Consider the following 22,728-nt stretch of genomic DNA (forward strand, 5'->3'; position numbering starts at 1 on the left):
GAAGATCCGGGTTAGAATAAGTCTAAAGTTTGTTTCAAGGCATCAACGGCGGTGATCCGTGGTTGCTGTAAATAACGGCGAGTTGTGCGATCTACCGATCACTTTGCATACGATTTGGCCAAAATTATTGTAAACATTATTATAATTATTGAATGAAATTTTGAATATAATTAATAAAATATATTGCAAACATTTGTCTAGATAAACAATGAACAGTTTGTTCATAACCAGATATTATAATAATAGGATTAAATTCAGTACTTCAGTTCGGACTGTTGACTGGTATTTCCGGTGTTATGTGATCGCGGTGACCAGTTGACAATGTTTTCTGAGATGGGGGAAAACATTGGAAAACTTCAGTTTATGTTAGTAAATTTTGGGAGCCATGCTTCTCTTGATGCTATAGCCATGAACAGTATTATTGTAGACCTGTGGTATAGGTTTATGGATTTACTACGTTAGCTTTGTGTTCAGTTTTCGGCAAACTGCATTTGTGTTAATCAATTATGGACTACCAAGAACAGTTGTCAGGGTCAGTGAGATACAGTGTACATACTGCTGGTGGACAAGGCAAGCAGAAACGGACTATAGAAATATATTTACGTTTACGGTTGTATCTTCAATGGTTCTGCATAGAAACATTGCAATTTGGTAATATTTATCAACATCGTATTTTTGTGAAAACTAAAGTGGCTTCGTGTTTCTATGTGTCACACCTATACATTGAGTAAACATACTGAAAGAAGCGGCAGTAAAGGAACAAATAAGCTCCGTTCACTGCATTTCAATCGATGCAAGAATCATGATGAAAGGCCTTCTCAAATTATATACTTAACTTATTACCGGACACCGTGAGGTTTGTGATGTGATTCTGTGTCCTGTTCTAAGGTGAACTGCCTCTTTTTTACCGCTAGGGTTTACCAATTTTAGTAATGGCAGAGAGAAATCATCTTTCCGAGGCAAGAGAGTTAACTGACTTTAAAAGTCCAGTTTCCACCTTTGCCGAACTATGCTGGAATAACTGGGCTCGATCGTAGCGCCACCAGTGGCTATTACTAAGTATGTCCCTTGTAAGCCTCTCCTAAGGACCAATCAGAATCCACCTCTCGTATCACTTGTGTTTGCTTCACACAAAATGGTTGCGCCCGGTCAGGACGATCTGATCGATAATCAATATCTATATTGTGATAAAACAGGTCTTACATCGCGAAATGCATCAAATCACGTGAGCACCTTGATTAAAAACATGAGAAGATTTTGAAAATATCTGCTGACAACGAGTTGGTGGTGCACATGCTTTGCAAATCCTGCAATCGACCGAAATCTGCACGACAGTTTACGAACCGGATTTCAATTTCGATGCGTGATTTTGATTGGACTATGCATAGACTCGTTAGTCCAGCCAAAATGTAACTCCATAATACCAGCCCAGTTCGGCAAGGGTGGAAACTGGACTTTTATAGTCAGTTAACTCTCTTGCCTCGGCAAGATGGTGAGAAATGCTCTATAGAAATCACGTGTGTGCAGTATGTCAACATGCTCATTCGGCTATCTTAAGGTGCTATTCTTGGCAGTGATGCAGGGTCGTGCATTGATGATCTGGTCCCATGGACCAATAACTTTGAACATATTGTGTATAACCACCAAAATACCGCTTCAACCAGCACTAACAAGGGGTATTTCACGGTAAAGGCCTGTCAGCCACTGTAACGGTATAGCGAGACAGCGGTAGCGCTATATCACGGTAATTGAGCTACTGGTACCAGGCGATGCGCTCAGTAAACTGCATTGTTTCCCAGGTCGTGTTTTAGTTGTGTTAGGCCCCATCGCTGTTCTCAGTTAATACAAACTGTGAACACACAATGCATAACCACCTAAATACTAATTGCTTCAACGGACACTGAGGATAGATGTGATGTATGAGAGTTCTCCCAGGTGAATGGCTCAAGGTGATTGTTTCGTGTGCGATAGATGTGATGTCATATCTGCCAATTCATATTACATAATATCAGTAGGTATGCAGCCAAGACCAAATACTCCAGTGATTTATGCACTTGGGATACAATGACATGTATTAACCAAGTCAGCGAGCCTGACCCATCGATCCCGTTAGTCGCCTAATGTGGCCAGAGACTTTATCAGCCAGTGCTCTATCATTGGACCAGAGCGCCATCACATGTAATCCGTGCTCATTTAATGGGCCATAAGCACCCCAGACGCATACGCAATTCAGTAAATAGCGAATGAGGTCTTCCCACGAATCCGGTTTCTTTGATATGCCGACAGATATCCTGCATGTTGTGATTAACATGTGCTTCCTTGATGTACAAACTATAGTCTGTGTGATATCAACCCGGATATTGACATGATATACATTTCTATCATATAATGGGTAGGTTTCTCTGCAGGATAAAGCCAACGGATAAAAACAATATCCATTGGGGTCATATGCAGATAGAGATTCAAATGTCAAAGGTCAAGTAGGGACTACTTTCACTGTTTACAAACAAACATGGCGTCGCCTTTGTCATTCGGCGATTGAGTCAGAATTAACCATCGAGAATCTGGAGAAACTAGTGGGATAATTGCTATCATTATCCAAAGAATAGTCTAATATACTGAAAATCAGTGTCTAACTGGGGAGTAGCTAAGGCATTTTGCAAGTTTGGGCTACACTGGAGACATAAATTGCAAAACAATTCTGCGAGAGCACTAGTCCTAACCAAGCGGGATCACTTTCCATATCTGTGCTTGTAGACCTCTGTGAATTGTTTGAAATGGTTACCTTGTTTCTTTTTGTCTGACTGCACTTTGAAACGTTATGACTGGACAGACTGTCAACAACGTCTGACCGTGGTGTGACGTCTCAGAGACTAGGGTTAGAGTAGCTTCCCTTTGACAAAGGGCAGTCTAGCGGACAGACCGATGGATACCCACGAAAGGCAAGTAAAAACAATCCGTGTAGGCAATTATTGTTTTGCGTATATGTTGTTTCACCACTGTATAAGAAACATGTTTCAGTTGGAACTATATTGGCTACTGTCACTGTCCGACTGACACATCACTTACCCTGTGACATAATATATATTAATGCTCACATTCCAGGAAAACTTGCAATGTTTCAGTAATGTTTGTGAGAGAAGGGAAGAGATTTTCAAGCACAGAATTATACATGACATTATACGATAAAGAGGTTATCATGCTTGTGTGTCGTCAAGGCTCTCTAAATACAATGTTTATTCCTAACACAGGATATTTACCATCCCCCAAAACACTCGCCTGATAACCTCTATATACATGTATACATCAATACAAACTCTTGACATGATGCACATGCATACATATATACGTCAATACAAATTATTATAATTATTTCATTAATTCATTAAGATTAGTACCAAGTTAGATGTGAGACGGCAGCAAGGTATTCGACAGCACAATTCTCCCCTGCAAGAAATTGTCTTTTGTAACGGCCAATATATTTTTCCAGGTGTCAGTATTTCTTTTGCTTCACAAGCTGAAAAACAGAAACTTCAACAAGAGACTGTTCTGTCGTTATGAAGTCTAGAATCTTGAATGGGTTTGGTTTGGAGTCTTTTGTTCCACCCCTCAACATGAATAGTTGTGCGTGGCCCGACTGTACGGAAGTGGTTCCAAGTCTTGCGACCATGGTTGCCTTCTCCCTTCCCATTCATTTTTCTAACGAAACCAGACCCGCCATTGTTGTCCATCAAAGTGAAAAACTTATGGTGATACGAAACATGCTTAATGGATTGCTCCAATCGTATTACCCTATTTCGATTATTGGAAACACTGTGAAAAGATAAGAATTTATGGCTAACCCAATCCCTAACCAGGCTTAGTCGAAGGATCGAAAAGGATTTTTTCATTGTAAAGACGTGTCAGTTTCCTTAAGACCCTAAAGCAGTTTGGATCGGAAAGGTTTGTCAGCTTCCCTAAGACCCATGGGGCTGGGTAAGTCAGATGCATTAGAGCGTTAGCTTGTCACAAAATGGGGAGAGCTTAGAACGATCGGGATTCGACTCAGTCGACTGCAAACTGCACTCTCCTCTCCTCCTCCCCTAATACTAGAAGATAGTATTAGTATTGACTATAATGTTGAAGGTATCATTTAAGAGTGTTCAGGCCTGGCCTGTTTTTGTCACATGTCCTCATAGATCATTTCTATTGGTTAAGAACAATATCAGACCATGAACTCATCTTTGTGTCCTGATCAGCAAATTACCGGAACCTACTAACCAATTAAAGATGTCTATTGATTAATTGGCGACAACACCACCGAAGCTATCCCGAAATATCCTGTCACTGTCATCGCCCTATTGATTGGCTTTCTGTCTCCATTGCTTTTATAGCTAAAACCATCAATTTGAAGGTTGACTTTATCATTATTATCCCCCGCCCCAACGAAGTTGGCGGGGGATATTGAAATGGGTTCCGTCTGTGCATGCGTGCGTGCATGCGCGTGTGTGCGCGCGTCCCGAAATCGTTTCCGGAGCATAACTCAGAAACCGTTAAATATTTCTCTACGAAACTTTGCATGTCTATCAGTTTCATGCTGAACTGGTGCATTTTGCTATTTAGGAATTTTATAAATTTTTATTTTTTACGTTTCCATGGCAACAAGTTGGACTTAGGTTCTATGAGGGTGCTGTTCGTTTCCGGAGCGTAACTCAAAAACTGTTAAATAATTTCTTACAAAACTTTGCATGTTTACCAGACACATACTGAACTGGTGCCTTTTGCTATTTAGGAGTTTTATTAATTTTTATTTTTTACGTTTCCATTGCAACAAGTTGGACTTAGGTTCTATAAGGGTGGTGTTCGTTTCCGGAGCATAACTCAAAAACTGTTAAATCCTTTCTTACAAAACTTTGCATATCTACTAGGCACATACTGAACTAGTGCCTTTTTGCTATTTAGGAATTTTATAAATTTTTATTTTTTACGTTTCCATTGCAACAAGTTGGACTTAGGTTCTATAGGGTAGAGTTTGTTTCCGGGGCATAACTCAAAACCCATTCAATACTTTCCAACAAAAACTGTGCATGTTAACCAGACACATACCGGACTGGTGCCTCTTGGTATTTAGGATTTTTAGAAATTTTTACTTTTCACGTTTCCATGGCAATAAGTTGGACTTAGGTTCTACAGGGGTGGTGTTTGTTTCCAGAGTGTAACTCAAAAACCATTAAATACTTTGTTACAAAACTTTGCATGTCTACCAGGCACATACTGAACTGGTGCCTTTTGATATATAGCACTTTTAGAAATTTGTATTGTTTATGTTTCCATGACAACAAGTTGGATTTAAGTTTTAATATAAGATTGGTTTACTTAAGTAGTATAACAAATAAACTGTTAAATATTTCCTTGCCAAACATTGCATGTCTATATTAGAAATGTTTATTTTAGAATTTCCATTGCAGCTCTTTTGACATGGGCTAAGAGAAATGTTGGGTCAGTTACCTGGTTTGGGACCATAACGTGTTAAAATGGGCGGGGGATATAGATGACTTTGTCAACTATACGCTTGTTTTCTAAGGTTTTGGGGATGCATTTTTACCTTATAACAATAGTGAGACATCGGTCACGCTATATAGCTCAGTAATTGAGCTGCTGGTAGACATCTGCGCCTGGTACTTTGCCTTGTTTACCATTTGGTGCATAACCACACAACACTTAATGCTTAGTAATAGCAAACAGCGTTCTCTGCTACAGCTGTTGATCCTAGTGGTCATAGTGGCAGGTAATGGGTTCTCCAATTGCCTGTCGGGCAAATAAGGTTACCTTCCATAATAATGCCAAACTGGGCCAGTGTTAAAACAGCCATTTTTTTCTCAGTCAATACGAACCAGTGAAATATCACATTGTTAATCAAGACCATATTATAATCATGTACAGTAGTGCACATATCTCTCCTGATACAGGAAGTGATTCATGAGTCAACAGGAACTTACTCCTTAATAGTAATCACCTTGGGCCTTAGTAACCAAAGTGAGATATTGTGAAATGGACTTCCATGAATGTAAACCAGGATTGGCAACAAAAGTTCAGTAACGCTCGGAGCCTGCATCGTTGCTTGCAACTATATTACAATCTTTGTTTGTTGGATGATTTCAAACTTGATCCTTAGTTATCTTGGTGCCCCGGAGCGCCCAGCCTAGCCCTAGCTAAGCTAAGGGTAAGACCTTTCTCTCCCTCTTTCTCCCTCTTTCTCCCTCTGGACCAAGGCTTATATAGCCAAGGTCACCTGACATTTAGTAAGTCATAATTAAATGTAAACACTAATTCATCAGTGAAATACTTGCACATCTTGTTCAGGATGGCAGATGGTCAATGTACAAAAAAATGGGGATTAACAATTAGGATTATTTCTTATAAATAACGTCAATTACGTGTTTCAAGGTATATAGATGTCATGGTTCCAGGGTAAATAAGGTCAATTACACAGGTAGTTACTAGAGGCTGATCCCACCAGGTCCCCCTGGTATATTCTGGCAAAGATGTAATAGAGGTAGAGGATTCACAAGAATTATTGATCAATAGTTAATAATTCTAAGAAAACTACTGTATATCACTGTCTATAGAACGACCCCACGTATAAGGTGCCCCCCCCTGTACAAGCCTTTAAAATCGATGCTGATTTATATATCCCATCTATAAAGCGAATCTGAATGAAGCACCTCACCAGCGCATACACAATCGCTACATGTTCAATAAAAACATTTAAAAGTCGAGATAAAAAAAACCAACTAGACATGATCATTTACCGATTAAATTGTATTTCCTGTTCTGATAGGCATTGTTTTATATGCAGAGATTAAGATAACATTGTGTATTTTCTCATAAACTAAGCCAGAAGTAGCAATCAGCTGTACACACGTTTCTCAGAATCTACTGGTGATTTGGTTAATGATTACCCAATAATATAACTTTAAAGAATTTTGATACAATAATCGAAAGAATTGAATCTGAAACTATTATTTTTTCAGAAAAATTTATTCCAATATCATGTTATTTAGTAGTATTTTACTATATATATTTGAAATTAATAACCATAAGCATAGCACTTTGGTACAGCTGATTGCTATTTTTTTTGTGGGGCAAATTCACCAATCACCACCAATGCTTCTGCGCTCGCGAAAGTGAAAACTTTATGTTGACAAATGATCGTCAAACTACAACAAATATGACTTTAAGCAATTCAATGTATGGCATTTATGATAGATAGATCCATTCACTATCCATAAAAGTTTGTTTCAAGGCGTCAATAGCGGTAATATGACCGTGGTTACTGTAAATAAAGGTGAGTTGTACGATCTTCCGATCAATACACCTACCATTTTGCCAAAATGAAAATAAACTATATTGAATTAAATTTTGAATAAAATTAATAAAATAGATTACAAAAGTAAGTCCAGATACGTAATTAACTGTTTTTATAACCAGACAGTGTAATTACATGATTAGTTTGCGTACTTCAGTAAGGATTTGTTGACATGGTATGTCAGGTGTTATGTGCTCACAGTTATGTCTGTGTTTGGGGGAAAAACATCAAAACTCTTCAACCCTGTTTATAAGATGACCCCCCCCTGAAAGACCCCTAATTTGAGGTAGGAAAAACTCGCCTTATACACAGCCATATACAGTACATCTTTTACATCAGGAGTACACCCACCCACCTCCCCGATTCATCTACCTCTAGTGGTTAGATGTTGGAAAGTAGCGAGGTTTGTCGCCATTACGCACGTCATAGCTTAGTTTGCTGTAGTGCTATTCGGGAACAACTAATTGTGTGTAATTGACAGTGAAGAGGACATCTGTTGAAAATATGATAATTTAGTTAGTGACACTGAAGCCAAAATACAGGATTTATGGCAAAGATGTAATAGTGGTAGTATTCTTAGAATTATTAACTATGATAACTATTGTTCGATGTATGAACATAATGTCTATAAGAAGATCAACGTTTGTTCAAGGCATGACTAAATTTTGCACCCAACATCGTTGTAACAATGTTGTAAAAGTAAGGTGAGCTATTTCGTTTGTCTTTCCAGGGTGATACCAGACTGTATGACACGCTATTAGAGGTTCTCAACGATCCAGGACTTCAGGTAACACAAACCATTTACACACTATTTATTTTCAGTAATCCGTAATCATTTAAAGCTCTCAATGCTAATGTTGAACTCATTTGACAGAGTGTGTCACCAGCCGTAGATCCTATGTTGAACCCATTCGACAGGGGAATAGCATAAAGTCACCCCCAAACAAAACTCACAATATCTATTATTTTTTAAATCATCCTGCATTACTCCTTAATGCACTTACTGCTTGTTCCTGACAGAGAAAGAACCATGTGAGGTCATGCTGAAGAAGAAGTTGTTTCAACTAGCTGAGTGGCTAACCCTATCACACAGCTCCCACGGGACCACGGAAGGGGTGACAACACTGATCTTGTCATCTGTTTGAGATGTCAGCTTGATCTATTTGAATCCTTTGTGTGTTTTTGCAACCCTATTATTCATTGTGATTGTTACTGTGCTTATGGTTTGTGTCTACATATCTTTCATATGATTTCTGCCACAACAATAATATTTAATGCCTGGTGGTGGTGTTTGCCATGGAAAATTATCAGGTGTATTGTTGTTCCAATTAGCCATTTTGAATTCATTGCGTGGTCACGTATATTCGTGTCATGCATTCTGTATTCTTTATATTGCTTGGTACTTCAATTCATTGTTACACCTTGCGATATTATGGTTATTGAAGTGGTGTTTTTTCTCGTTCCTTGCGTAAACTTGTTCTTTATAAACCAACATGGCTGGGATAAAAGATGATAGCATACATAATCGGGCGGGAACAAATTTTGATTACACTTTCTATCATTGCCGATACAGTGCCACTGCAATAAGTCTGGGTGGGACCCTCATTATTGTGTCTCAATTGTCACCACCCTCTGCTTCCAGGTTACTAAGTGTAGTGATTTTCTGCCACTTTCTCCTACAGCTTTCTTGAAATACTCCCAGGTATCAAGGAAAAGGTGGACACAGCAGGCCCGGAAACGACGACTAAGTAACATGTCTTAATCGTCCGAGCCTACTACACCCCCACCAGCCACGACCATTTCTTTATCAGATCACTCTGGCGTCAACCACTCTACCTGTGTTTTACCCGTGAAGATCCGGGATAGAATTGGTCATCAGCAACCAATGCTTGCCGTAAAAGGTGACTATGCTTGTAGTAAAAGGCGACTAACGGGATCAGGTGACTAACGGGATCAGGTGACTTGGTTGATGCATGTCATTGTATCCCAATTGCGTGGATTGATGCTCATGATGTCAGTCACTGGGTTGTCTGGTCAAGACTCGATTATTTACAGACAGCCGTCATATAGCTGGAATATTGCTGAGTGCAGTGTTAAATGACAAACAAACAAAACAAACACAAACCTGTGTCTTTGTTGGGGATTACATGTACATCGCCTATACAGACCATGTCCTCCATTGTTGATATGACACTGTCTCCGATGTCCATCCCTTCAGCGTTGATCTACTCAGTCTCCTCTTCTACGATAACAGCTGGCATGGCACGGACAACACTGAGCCTGTCCCTCTCTGTCATACCAACTATCCACGGCGCCAGTGGTGCCGGCGTTTTGGACACGCATCTTCCTTCTGGTGCCTCCTCAGACCTTTAGGTGCTGTACATTGACCCATCGTGGCTTCACCTCATGCAGTTGATGATTCAACAGGCGATGCCCCAGTTTCTAGTGCCTTCGACACTCTCGGCATCTTTGGCCTCAGTGTATGATGGTTCACTCTCAGATGTTGACTCCCACCTAGGCCTCAACCAGGTCCCTTACTGGCTAGCAGATTGCTAGGCTGCTGCTGCTCTGTCACCGGACCCAGACCTGGATGAAAAAGCATGTCTGGTCTTATCTAATATCCATCCTTCCCGATCAAACGATAAGAGACATGATATCAGCGTTAGATAAAAAACTTTGCCAAGCTTTCACTTACCCCCTCCTTCAAAGCGCCCAAGTACAGGAAGGATGACATCCCGGTCTACGCCTTAGACCTTGTGGACAGCGCTCACACACTTGATAATGACCTTCACCACATGACGGGGTCCAACTGCTCCACAACCATCCGTGTCCCAGACACTAGATTGTTGTACATTGAGACAGAGATTTGTCTCTCCATCAAGCCACCATTATGGCATCCACCTCCAGAGCCATCATCCAAGACCTCTCGGAGGATAACCCTCATCATGTAGACTATCTTGCCACTGTCATAGCCTACCAAGAGTGCCAAATCGATTATACCACCACCCAATGACAAGAGGGACCTCTTATGTCAACCCTGGTCTTCCACCTCCCTCTTTAATGCCAAGTCTCTCGTGTCTCCAACTTCACCAGAGATGAGACTGCTCTCAAGGCCCTGGTGCAAGTTTCTCTCTGCACGTCGTTCAAGCCTTCATGATGTGGAAACTATCAGGCTTACACACTGCCAGCGCTTTAGGTGAACACACTTACCCAAGCTCCTGCTATAGCCCAAGCGTCTGTAGCACCTCTGGCATCTCTTACAGTCCCATCTACAGATATGGCTATGCCAGGGGTGGGCTTGGGTACTCCGTCATCATCTCAGCCCACATCACGGGACGCAATCTAGACGATCTTCCAAGGCATCTAAGACCCACTGGTGCTCCAGGAACTGCTCTCCTGTCTACCGTTTCGCATTCATAGAAACGGAAATCAGATGGTCCCTAAAACCCTTGTCGGCATTAGCCGTGTCATCTCATGCTATGGACCATGATCTTCTAAATCCGATGCCAATAGGATCGATCCTTTCCAGACGGCAGTAGATTTCCAACAAAGGCATATCGATCACACATGTAATCACCTTAAGGCAGCTTCAACTGATATTACTGCCACCTGCCATCTGGGCTATTTGCCCTTCTCCAATTGGGATTCTGAATTTAAGCGCCTGCTGCTTCATCAGACATAGTTTGCCTCAACTTAAATGGCCAAATAACTGACACGTAAACCAAAGATGAGACAGCACTCAAGCTTAAAGGCCCTGGAACATGTATCCCAGAACCTTGGCCAATGTGCGTCAAAGTCATGGAATTATGGACTTAGGCACTCATCCCTCAAGGACCAGACCACCGATCAGTACTCCTTTCGTGGCAAAGGACGAGGCCAAGGCTCCTATTAATCCTAGGAGTAGTTCCCAGGGTAGGAGCAAGGTCGCTGATAAACTTTGATGAGGGGGAAACACTGACCCAGTGGACAATCATGACTGGGATCTCCCACCTCCAGACGTCCCAATGGTCGACACACCAGTCGGTGGGAGACTAGGCCTGTTTGGGAGAAATTGGATAGGTATGGCAGATACATATGTTCTCAACTTTATAAGGTTACAACAGCATCCGTGGCTTTACCCCAGAAAACGAAATCAATTGTTGGGGACCAACATACAGACCTTGTTGGAGAAAAGAGCCGTATTTTCCTTGTTCCAAAGCAGGATTCGAACAAAATGTGGATGATACACAATCTTGCTTTGTTCAACGAACGTTACCTGGAGCGCCTCCTTACTTACGTCTCATTACCTTAGGATTGCTCAGTGGCAGCATCAATGCTTACGACTCCCTGATCAGCCTCGACCTGCAGGATTCTTACCTGCATGTGCCTATCCACCCGACTGGCGGTTCCTCAGGTTCCAGTTCTTTGGTATCCACTACCACTGGGCGATCCTATCATTTTGCATTTAAGTGGCGTTTCACTCGCCTTACCAAGCCATACTTCGATATTTGCGTGGAACTCTGTTCAAGCCTCTCCATGCAACATCGTTTTTCAATCTCACCAAGAAGACTCTCTTGTCCTAAGCCATGGCGGCAAAAATGAGCAAGATTCATATGCTTGACATCATACATGCACGCTTCAAGCGGGGTATGCATAGAGCGGTCCACCTCAGGTTGTGCTGGGATTTTATGGCAAAAAAAAAACAGTTGCCAGGACAACCTGATCGTTCTTTCTCTATCCCACCATTATTGTCCATTGTGGGAGTGGAAGATAAGGATGAACTTATATTATGCCCGGTGCGTGCACACGAGGTTTTCATCCTCTACGCCAAGACTAGGCGTGGTACGCGGAAACAATTGTTCATCCCTGTTTCTGAGACGTCCATGACTGAGATAAGCTGCAATACCATTTCCTTAAGGATGCGAGCTATCATGTTTACGAGATTTCTAATCTCGAACTATCGAGAGCTATTAACCCCTATGAGATTCAGGCAGTTGCCTCCATAATGGCTCTACACAGTAATTGTTCTATGAGATCCATCATGGAAGGATGTTTATAAAGGTCGGACTCAGTGTTTGCCATTCACTACCTGTGGGATGTGGCTTTAGAAGATGCCAAGTTATGCACAGGTTTAGACCGCTTTGTAGCAAAGCAGGTAAACAATCCGTGACGCCATTAAAAACAATTGAATCTTGTCCAGAGCCAGCCTTATCCTACTCGTGCAGTTTCATTACTCGCTAGATTTTACTGCATCTATGCAAACATGGCTTGGTAACCCAGTTTCTGGACCCTAGCGCACGCTTGTACTGTTTGTTCACCCGGATGTACTTATACTCCTTGGACAGGATAGGCTGATCAATTCCCGCTCTGCGCAGAAGATTTGCACCTTACGGCTGACAGGAATTTTTGTCGGTTTTACTTATTGAGAACTCATCTGAATGTATTCCCGCCTCCATATCGTCGGATACAGAAACTTTAAGGAGAATGCAGGATAATTTAAAAAATCTGGTAAAGTCCAGATATTTTTTATACCGTATGTTACTGTGTATAAGGAGAGTTTTTCGTACGTAGAATTAGGGGACTTTCAAAGTGGGGTTTTCAAAGGTTTGAAGAGTTTTTAAGTTTTTTCCCCTAACACAAAGACGAACTGTGTCAACAAATCCAGACTGAAGTATGCAAATTAATCATGTAATTACACTGTCTGGTTATAAAAAGTGTACATTGTAGATCTGGACTTACGTTTGTAATCTATTTTATTTATTTTATTCAAAATTTCATTCAATATTGTTTACATTAATTTTGGTGATCACTCGATCGCACGACTCACCGTTATTTAAAGCAACCACTGTCAAATTACCGCTATTGATACCTTGAAACAACTAAAATAACATGATATTGGAATACATTTTTCCTGATAAAATATCAGATTTAGAAATAATTCTTCAGATCATTGTATCAAAATTCTTTAAAGTTATATTATTAGGGAATTTTTATCCAAATTACCGGTAGATTCTGAGAAAATGTGTGTATAGCTAATGGCTGCTTCCGGCTTAGTTTACAATACACACGGTAATCCCAATCTCTGCATATAAAACAATGCCTAGCAGAACATGAAATACAAGTTAATCTGTAAATCATCATGTCAAGTGATGTTTTATCTCAAATTTCAAATATTTATTGACAAAATTTAATTGTTAGGATCTGTTTGTTTCCCTTAATTCGCTGAAGGGATACGATGTAATGTTTTTCTGCGGAAGACAAACCAGTTTTTATTGCAAATGTAGGGGTTTTGTATGCATTGGTGATGTGTTTCATACGATTCGCTTCATAGACGGGGTATATAAATGAGCATTAATTTTAACCGCTTATAATGGGGGTCGCTTTAGCGATGCACAGTATTTGTATACTTATCCTGCATTGGTTGATCTAAGATTATATACAGACCATGAAAGGAAATATTAAAATAGTCCACAAAGAGTGATCCATCAATTGAATCATTTAAAACTCTTGATAAACTGTTGATCTTAATTCTGAAGCTCCGTATGACCCCTTGAGTATTGCTACATTTAGGCATGTGACTTGGAAAACAGCATTTCTCCTCTCCTTTGCCATGGCGGCACAAGTGTCCGAGATTCATGCACTCGATGTTGCTAAAATACGATTTGATAGGGGCGACGAAGGAGCGGTCCGCCTGGGCCTGCTCATGGGCTTCGTCGCCAAGAATCAGAAATTTGGTCAAACAGAGAGAGAATTCACTGTAAGATCACTCAAGGAAATTTCACATCCTGCTGATACTGAGGACAGATCGTTGTGTCCGGTTAGGGCCCTTAAGTATTATCTTAAGGCTTCGAATGAATGCAGACAAGGGCGTGACCGTCTGTTCATATCGTGTAACCCTAATCGCACTGCTGACATAACTTGCAACTCGATTGCATTATGGCTTCGTTCTGTCATCAATCTGGCGTACCGGTCTCGGGGGTTACCGGTAGTGGGGTCAAACCCGCAACATTTGCCCTACACTCTAATATCTCTGTTCAAAGAATATTAAGAGGTTGTTACTGGCGTTCTGACTCGGTATTTGCCAATCATTACCTCAGACAGGTCTCTGATGAAGACGTGGAGTGTGTGCACCGTCTTGGGCTGCTGATCGCGGCACAAGCGGTCATCTAAGGGGTGTGCCCAGCGCAATTCTGAACTCCTCAGGCTTCAGACCTTGCACGGTGGTCAATCTGGGTCTTCTCCAATGTTCCCACCGCCGTGGGTACAGGAGTGGGGGTCCCGCAAACCAGCGCGCTCAGACCACAGGTGAGGGCGGCTTTTTGTGTGTTTTGTCCTTATTTGTATTTTGACAATTATGTATTTAATTGTCCTTCGTGTATCCCAACCTTGTGATGCATGCTTACAAATACTGGAATTAGGTCACGTGCCTAATGCATACTTTAAGTAGGCTTGCTCTGGGATATACGGTCCGAATGAAATTAATTTCCCTCTTTTCGACTGTTTTAACCTGATCTTAGATTTAGCTCACACGGATATTGTGTTCTCATCCGCTGCGGCGATGAAATACCTATCCAGTGGGGCCGTTTTGAGTCACCAATCGTTTGGCAATGACGATTGAGCCTTACGGTATGCGCTTAACAGTGCTTTGGTATTCCTATAGGGTAACGCCTAGCTAGGAGCATGCGCATCGAGTGCTTCCACCTTGTTGTTTACTTCCGCTGGTCGGAAGGAACACTAGCAGTCATGTTCGGGTTGTAGGTGCTCCCCACCGCCTACTGTGGTAGTCAGCCTCGGTATAACAGTGGTAACGTATTACTTAATGTAATTTGTAGAATTTTCCTATTCGGAATATTCTATAAGTAATACGTTACCACTGGGCTGCTGCCCGCCCGTCCGTCCCCCGAGCACTTGCTCTCGCAAGAGACAAGAGTGAAGGGTGTCACATGGCAGCTGGGTGGCTATGCACGTGCTGCATGAGGTAATTGAGATCTCTGTGGTAGATTTCGCTTTAGCAGCAGTTGTGGGAGACAACACCCTTGATATAACAGTGGTAACGTATTACTTATAGAATATTCCGAATAGGAAAATTCTACAAAACTTGGATGTTGAAGGGCATCAAGAAGACCAAAGGATCAGCCCCTAACTACAAATCGCCCATCACTCCAAACATGCTACTGCTACTGCTAAGTTCATGTGTGTTTTCTTGCGGTTTTGCTTGTGTACTTCTTTAGACTATTGATACACAGCAATGTTACTGCGGGATCTGTATCTGCAAAATATGCTAAGTCAGTGGGCTGATCAGATGTGAGATTTGCTAAAAAGGGGGCGGTTTTGTGCGTGCGATCCTCAAAAACCATACACTTCAACAACAGATGCCATTATGTGACGCTACCCCTGTATCCAGGGCATCCCCTGTGTCCAACCACGGCACTTGTTCGTTTCTTTCAGGTTGCTGGCTCAGTACCCCACAGCTCCAACTTTCACTGTGTCGGCAAAGATACAATTGACTACGTACAGTGAACAGTTTTCGCTCATGTCTGTGACGTGCCTTAACCGCACAAGGACTCTCTGTGTACGATTGTAGTGCTCATAGCCTTCGCCGAGGGGGTGCGACGAGGTTGCTTCTGCGTGGAGTGCCAATTGAGACTATCAAGGTCCTTGGTGATTTGCGATCAGACTCTGTGTTTGCTTATCTTAAAATGCCAGCTGAGGGACAATATAATCTTTTGCACTGTTCCTATACCATCCATAACCTATAACATGTTAAATTGTTAACTTGTTTTCCTTACCACTACAAAATTTTGGGTTGGGAGTTTCTCATGCTTATTTATGACATTTCATGTAGCAAAGTTTGCCAAGATATTGTTTGTCTTGCATCATCAACCAACTTGTATTAAATTAGTTTGTATCAGAAACCAACTGTCATTTTGTGTAGTTTATCTATGCTTTGCGTGTTTCTGCATTTATAGTATGCTGCTGTTACCTGTTTATGGTCTGTTACCTTTGGGGTCTTCCCATTCATAATTTGTAATTTCTATCGCTCGTTTGTGGCTCTAGTCACAGTAATTTACGGGCGTGTTCCCGCCATTTTTTCTTTTTCCCACTTTTATGCTCCAGAAAAGCATGCCGCCTGTGCTCCAGAAAAGCGATGCGACATGCCCTCCCGACGCCACATGCACTCCCGACGCCACGTGCACTCCTGACACCACGTGCATTCCGACGCCACGTGCACTCCCGACGCCATGTGCGCTCCCAAAGCCACGTGCGCTCCAGACATATGTCAGCTTTGGCCCCTCAGGCACTTGCTACACAGCTCCAGCGTTGCCATCGGCAATTGCCTCACCGGCGCCACTGGCACCTCCTCCTATTACTGACACTCATAGATGGTCACAACGGATCGACAAGGTAACCACATCTTTTCAATTGTCGCCACTCTTGTAGCTGCTCTCCAGTACGTCGTTGAGATCGTGACTATCGTTCAGATTCCTGGGAGGAATCTTTTCAAACCAGTAGACATTTGGACTGATTCAACTTGCCAACTGGTTGTCTGGACGAGGTTTTGTTTTGCAACGTTCTCCTTAACCCCGTCTTTTAAAGCGCCAGAAGAGATGACCTGCAGGTTCACTCCTTGGATGAAGCTGAAGGAGCTCACATGTTTGTTGAAGCTGTTTCTTCAAAGCCTCCTACGAGCCGCTTGGCCGAGACGTGCTAGGTTTCCATCAAAACATGGCTTCTGGTGGACAGCGTCTGTATTAGAACTGGCAGATTTTCACTGTTCACGCTCATTTAGCCTGTTTGACCCCATGGTCAAAGTCTACGGGTACCCACTTCTCGGGATAATCGTTGACTGGTCAGGACAAGGCATCTCCCATATCACGGTGTTCATTTTTGCTCTACACCGGCACTGCCATATGATGACGACATCCACTGTCTTCTTCGTCGACATCGCCAGCACCAACACTACTCTACCCTGCCTTAGCGCCAGAATTCCATAAAGAGGCTCTTCACTGTGCTCCCGGGTTTACTTGTATGCATGGTGCAACCACTCGACCAGATGCCCATCCATGTGCAGAGGATGGAATTGGGATACCTCCGCTACCAACATTGCTGTCGGGAGGCACCACGTTTCATCGCCCCCTTGCTATAAGAACTAGCGCTTATATAGCGTTCAAGGGATGGAACTTTGTATGGTATGATCTTTCAGACTACAACTTTTATATATCTTCAGCCTTGGCTACCAGATACAGCTTCGGTGTTCTAATTCTTTCCACAACTACATGCTGAGTATCATGTTTCCTTCCTTCATTGTTAACTCGATATAAGATTTGGAGTGCTTATACGACACACAGGGGATGGAAATGATTTCATTACTTCGTGCAGTACGGTGCGATCTTCCAGAACCACAGTTTTCCAGATTTCCGCCTTATCTTATGGACATTGCTTCAACTTCTGACTAACCAGTGAAGTCGATGCCTCTGCAGTCGGTTGTGGAGCGGGTATATTTCGTCTACATGAGGTTTGGTTCTTCCACTGCCGCTTCCACTTTGTCAGTGGCCTCAAGATAAAGCACTTATCCTGGCCACCACTTGCTGGCAGAGCATTCTAGGTCACGCCCTGTTGATCATATCCATGGACAACATCACCATGGTGTGGTGTTTGAGGAACCAGGGTACTCTCCACTGTCCATCCCTGCTAAACCAGACCTTCTGCTTCTTCGACTTGCTGGTCAGCCTGGACCTGTAATTTCTCATATAGCACTCATGAGAGCATGTTCTGTCACAAGCTCTGTCCAGGCCAGACATGGTGGCTCCCTCGGGTAGTAGCTCCACTCAGATGTGTTCACCTTGACCTGCCAAAAGATGCCGGATCCATCAGCTATGGCAGTCAATGCCCTCAGCGTTCCCAGTGTTACACCCACACAGCAGATTGCTGTTTTTGTATGCACACCTGATGCTTCTGCCGAATGCCTTAGGAGCCATGAACTACTCGGCTTGAACGGCCAAGGCTATTGCTTCAGTCTGTTTTTTGTCTACACGGGGACTGTATGTCGACAAAGGGTGCTCCTTCCAGGCCCCCTGCTCAGACAAACACCAGGATCATTTGACAGCGTCACTGCAGTTTCTCCTTTATTTGTGCAGCACACTTTGGTTGAAGGGCTCTACCATCTCTACATACCTGGTCGCCATTAACTCTGTGCTTTCCGTCTCGGTTGATCCCCAAAACGGTTCGAACACAGTAATCATGGCATTGTGTGTCTTGGGTTGTGCTGGGACTTCATTGCCAAGAATCAACTCTGAGGACAGCCTGAATTATCATTCACCATCCTCACCTCTCGTCCATTGTGGGTGCCGATGAAGAGGCGGAGCTTTTATTATGCCCTGTTAGGGCATTGAAGGTTTTCCTACGACGGTCTAAAGTCTGCCTCTCTGGTGTTTATCACCCCAGACTAGAGGGCTCTCCGGCATTCCACATTGGCTCTCGAGAATGGTAGTAGATGTTGACACTGATGCCACTGATTCTTAGATACCCAAAGTGGGGCCCTTCGAACTCTCTGGTGTTGATCACGCCAGATTAGAGGGCTCTACTGTGTTCCGCATTCGCTCTTAGGTCAGTTGTAGCTTTTGGCTATTTGCCTCATTCTATTTCTGTCACCTATTTGGGTTTTTCCTTTTTGCATCGACTCTTCCTGAATACAGGAATGGTCATAGATGTTCCGGTCATCACTTGTATGCATGTGGACTTTGACAAGGGTTTATTATGGATCACATCTGAAGGTATGCCCATCAGCCGTGCCGTCTGATAAAGATGCAATACGGAGTTATGCAGGAGTTAAACTTTTGTGTAAAATCTAAATATTTTTTGCATTTGTATACTTATCCTGCAACACGAGGAGGTTTCAGATGTTATGTTTAAAGCAGTTTTGTGTTTTGATGTCACGTCATGACTTCCGGGTCACGCGCTGACTGTGAGAGGGCGCTGCTTCCTGTACTGGTTGGAACAACTTTTCTTCAGCAGCTGGATCTCACACAGTTCATCTCTCTGTCAGAAAACAGCAGTAAATGCATTAAGTAGTAATGCAGGATAAGTATACAAATGTAAAAAATGTTTAGATTTTACTAATTTTTTTATTCTTACGTGTGAATCAACAAAACATGTTCTTGAATGAAGATACTAAAATTAGGTAATTAGTTGAAATGTGTCTGACTTTCCTGTATGGAAGAATGTTTAACTGAAATGTTTTATTTACAGTCCAGAGAACTGGTCTTCATTTTGCAAAGTATGCGTGGATGTGTAGCCCAGCTTGATCGCACTCATGAAGTCCTTGTAGGTTCACTGATGGTAAGTATATTTGATACCTCACTGATCTTAATTTAAAACACAGTATATCCAGTCTACCATGACAAAATCATTTGCAAACTCTTTGGTGTCAGTGATAATACGAAGTTAAGCAACATGGGTTGAGGCCATTGTTTTTGAGTATGTATATTATCTAAGTTTAGGAAACAAGTTAAAAGACTTTATTTATAGCATTTTGTTTTACAATTATATACTTTTCTTTTTATATTTAATCATCATTGAGTGTGTGTTGCACAACTACTTCATGAGCAAACCTTAAAGGGACAGTCCGTCGACGGTTCTGTGTGTTTTTAAATCATGCATGAAATAATTTCTGAGTGTGCCCGATTCAGTTTTTTGGACGAGTCCACACATTTAGATAAATATACTTTATGAGATGTTTAACTTTTATTGAGAAAATATCCTAAAATTTGAAAAACTATTTCCATTTGCGTATTTGTGCTCCATATCCTGTCATCGAAGCCCCATGGTGTGCTCCTGATAGTCACTTTATTATTAAGTAGGGCAAAGCTATGTTGTCATGCACCTCATATCAGGCTAGTAATGAAATGGAGCTTTGCGCCTGTAACATGTTCATTGTTAAATATCTGATACTGCTTCAGCCTATGTTTGACCTACAGGTTCCTTCTCTTGTTGACACCCACCATATTTTGTTCAAATTATTGTGATTTTGTTGCTAGTGACTTTGTTAAAGAACCACTTGTTCTCAAGAACCACTTGCTGTATGAATGTTAATGGCTGTAAGTAGATTCAAGTTAGTTCAAGTCATGATCACCAAACTTCAGCTTCGTGCACAGAGACCATGCACAGAGACCATGCGCAGAAACCATGCACAGAGACCATGCGCGGCACGGAGACCATGCACAGAGACCATGCACAGAGACCATGATGACTATGTATATCACCGAATGCTGGTCATACAAGCTAAGACGGATGAAACAGTTCTGTGCATGTTGCAAAGAGATCCATATGTGCTGTGTCCCATACTGACGTTGTTGATATTTTACCTGTGTTTAAGTAATGATGACTTACTGAATACAGTCCGGCCTCTGCAATGTCAGAAAAGTCCAGTTTATGAATAGGGGTGTTAAGTTTCGTATTTCCCAGATATTTTCACAATTATTTTCACACCAATTATGTATAGGGGAATGTCTGAGTAACTCTCCATTCCTTAAAAATAATGGAGCAGAAGCCCCGCAGGGGCCGAGGCACATTATTTTTAAGGAATGGAGAATTACGAGGATATTCCCCTACTTAAAACTCATCCCTACTTTTACACTTTGACAAAATATTATGTTGTGGAAAATATTTGAAAAATAAACCAGAACTCTTTGTTGTCTGTATTTATACTGCGTGAGTCGCCCTTGCGTGATGCATGAGGAATGCGTTCTCTGCCGCTGTTGCACGTGCGCCAAGCTCCATCGCGAGCTGACATTTACAATGCATGGTTCACGGCTGTTCATAATTTTGTTGGGTCCTAAACTTGTATTTATCAATCGCTTGCACATTGTCAATACATGCTGAAGGGAATAATAGGAAATATAGAGCCCCGAACAAAGATATATATATTACCTGATTTGTATTTTCTCGTCAAAGGTTTATCTAATTGCTATAAATATGAACATTGTTGTAGGTAACCTGCTCTAACACAAACTATATACATATTATTTTGAGCTTTAGAGCATTATGCAAAATTATGAAAATATTTAATAGTTAATTTCACAACATACCTTCATGTGCCGCCGTAGCTGAGGTTGACAATTACAGGTTTTCAATTCAAAGGATGCGGGTTCAAATCCCGCATGCGACACATGTTTTCGGAAAAATATATGAAATTATTCACTTGTCAATAAATGTAAAAAATAGTTCCGTCTATTCCAAGTGGAAATTAATTAAAATGTTGGTTCAAGATAATGTTTAGTATAGTTGACAAACAACTCTCCATTCCTGAAAAATAATGGAGCGTTCAAACAATAGGATGATGTCACAGATGTGTTTTAACTGTACCTCTTTTCCCCAAATCAATTGTCTTATCTCTCTAACTTTTGTATGCGATCATTCAGCCATTGTTTTCATCTGTGTTGCCCAGGTACATCTTTGGGGAACAACACACTAGACACTCCCCTCTCATCTGTTCAAATCTTCAGAAATGACGTCATGATAGAACAATATGTCATCATGAAATAAACCACATTTTGTTTTTCACTGTTCTTTGCGATTTATTGTGTAGCCATCTGATATCAGCAAATATTATGGTAATTCTAGTGAAGGTATATCTTTTAACTTTTCCTGCATTATACTCCTTAATGCATTTACTGCTTATTTTGGACAGAAACAAAGATGTGAAAGGTTGAGGCTGATGAAAAGATTGTTCTAACCAGTTGTGAAGCCTACCCTCTCATAGCTGCTACATGATCAAACAGAAGTGATGATGTAACAGATCTCCATATTGCTGCTTGTCACAGGAAAGACTTGTGTTTATAAATGGTCTTCAACTTTTTGGCTTAATTCTGTCTTTAAAATTTTGCTTCCATCCAAATTTCTTCCCTGCAAGAAGTGGAGAATATAATATTTATGTGTGTATTTGTATAATAACATAATATAATATAATAGTTCACTAAGAGACAATTGTCTTAATTCTTCTCGAGTTGATGCTCTAATCCACCATGCAGAAGTTTCTTTGTCAGTTGCTGGCCTGGTATTTATTATTGATATAATTACCTGCAGCCACCAATTTATTCTGAATTATACTTTAGGTTATTTCCCTGTAATCTTGTTTTTGTTACAACTCCACTTAAATTGTATATTATTTATGCTTGCATTTTATACCATCAGCTGTGGTAAGAAGTCAGCCAAGGAACCTCACCCATGGTGTCTTAACAGCACTCAAATTTGTATGTTGGGTTTGAAGTGTAACTTTTGTTCCCTTCTCTCACCGTCAAACTTTAATAGGTTCAGGCAGGTATCACATAAGCCCCTTGCTCAGCAGTCCTTGTGGCACGCTAGGAGGATGTCGGACTATCACGTACTGGCAGTCTGCGTCT

The 22,728-nt window shown here is 41.6% G+C and overlaps 1 protein-coding gene across 2 annotated transcripts in view; it reads left to right on the forward strand.

Moving 5' to 3' along the window:
* LOC124117562 (RNA polymerase I-specific transcription initiation factor RRN3-like) overlaps positions 1 to 22,728 on the forward strand; it is a 331,792-nt gene that overhangs the window by 64,571 nt on the left and 244,493 nt on the right. For both annotated transcript variants that reach the window (XM_046479504.2, XM_048402649.1), the window contains 2 exons: positions 8,079 to 8,135; positions 19,577 to 19,666. In XM_046479504.2, the coding sequence (XP_046335460.2) occupies positions 8,079 to 8,135; positions 19,577 to 19,666 (147 nt within the window). The remainder of the gene's footprint in view (positions 1 to 8,078; positions 8,136 to 19,576; positions 19,667 to 22,728) is intronic.

Source organism: Haliotis rufescens, unplaced genomic scaffold (genome assembly GCF_023055435.1).
Source record: "Haliotis rufescens isolate VD_foot unplaced genomic scaffold, xgHalRufe1.0.p SCAF_28, whole genome shotgun sequence".
NCBI classification, from domain to species: Eukaryota; Metazoa; Mollusca; class Gastropoda; order Lepetellida; family Haliotidae; genus Haliotis; species Haliotis rufescens.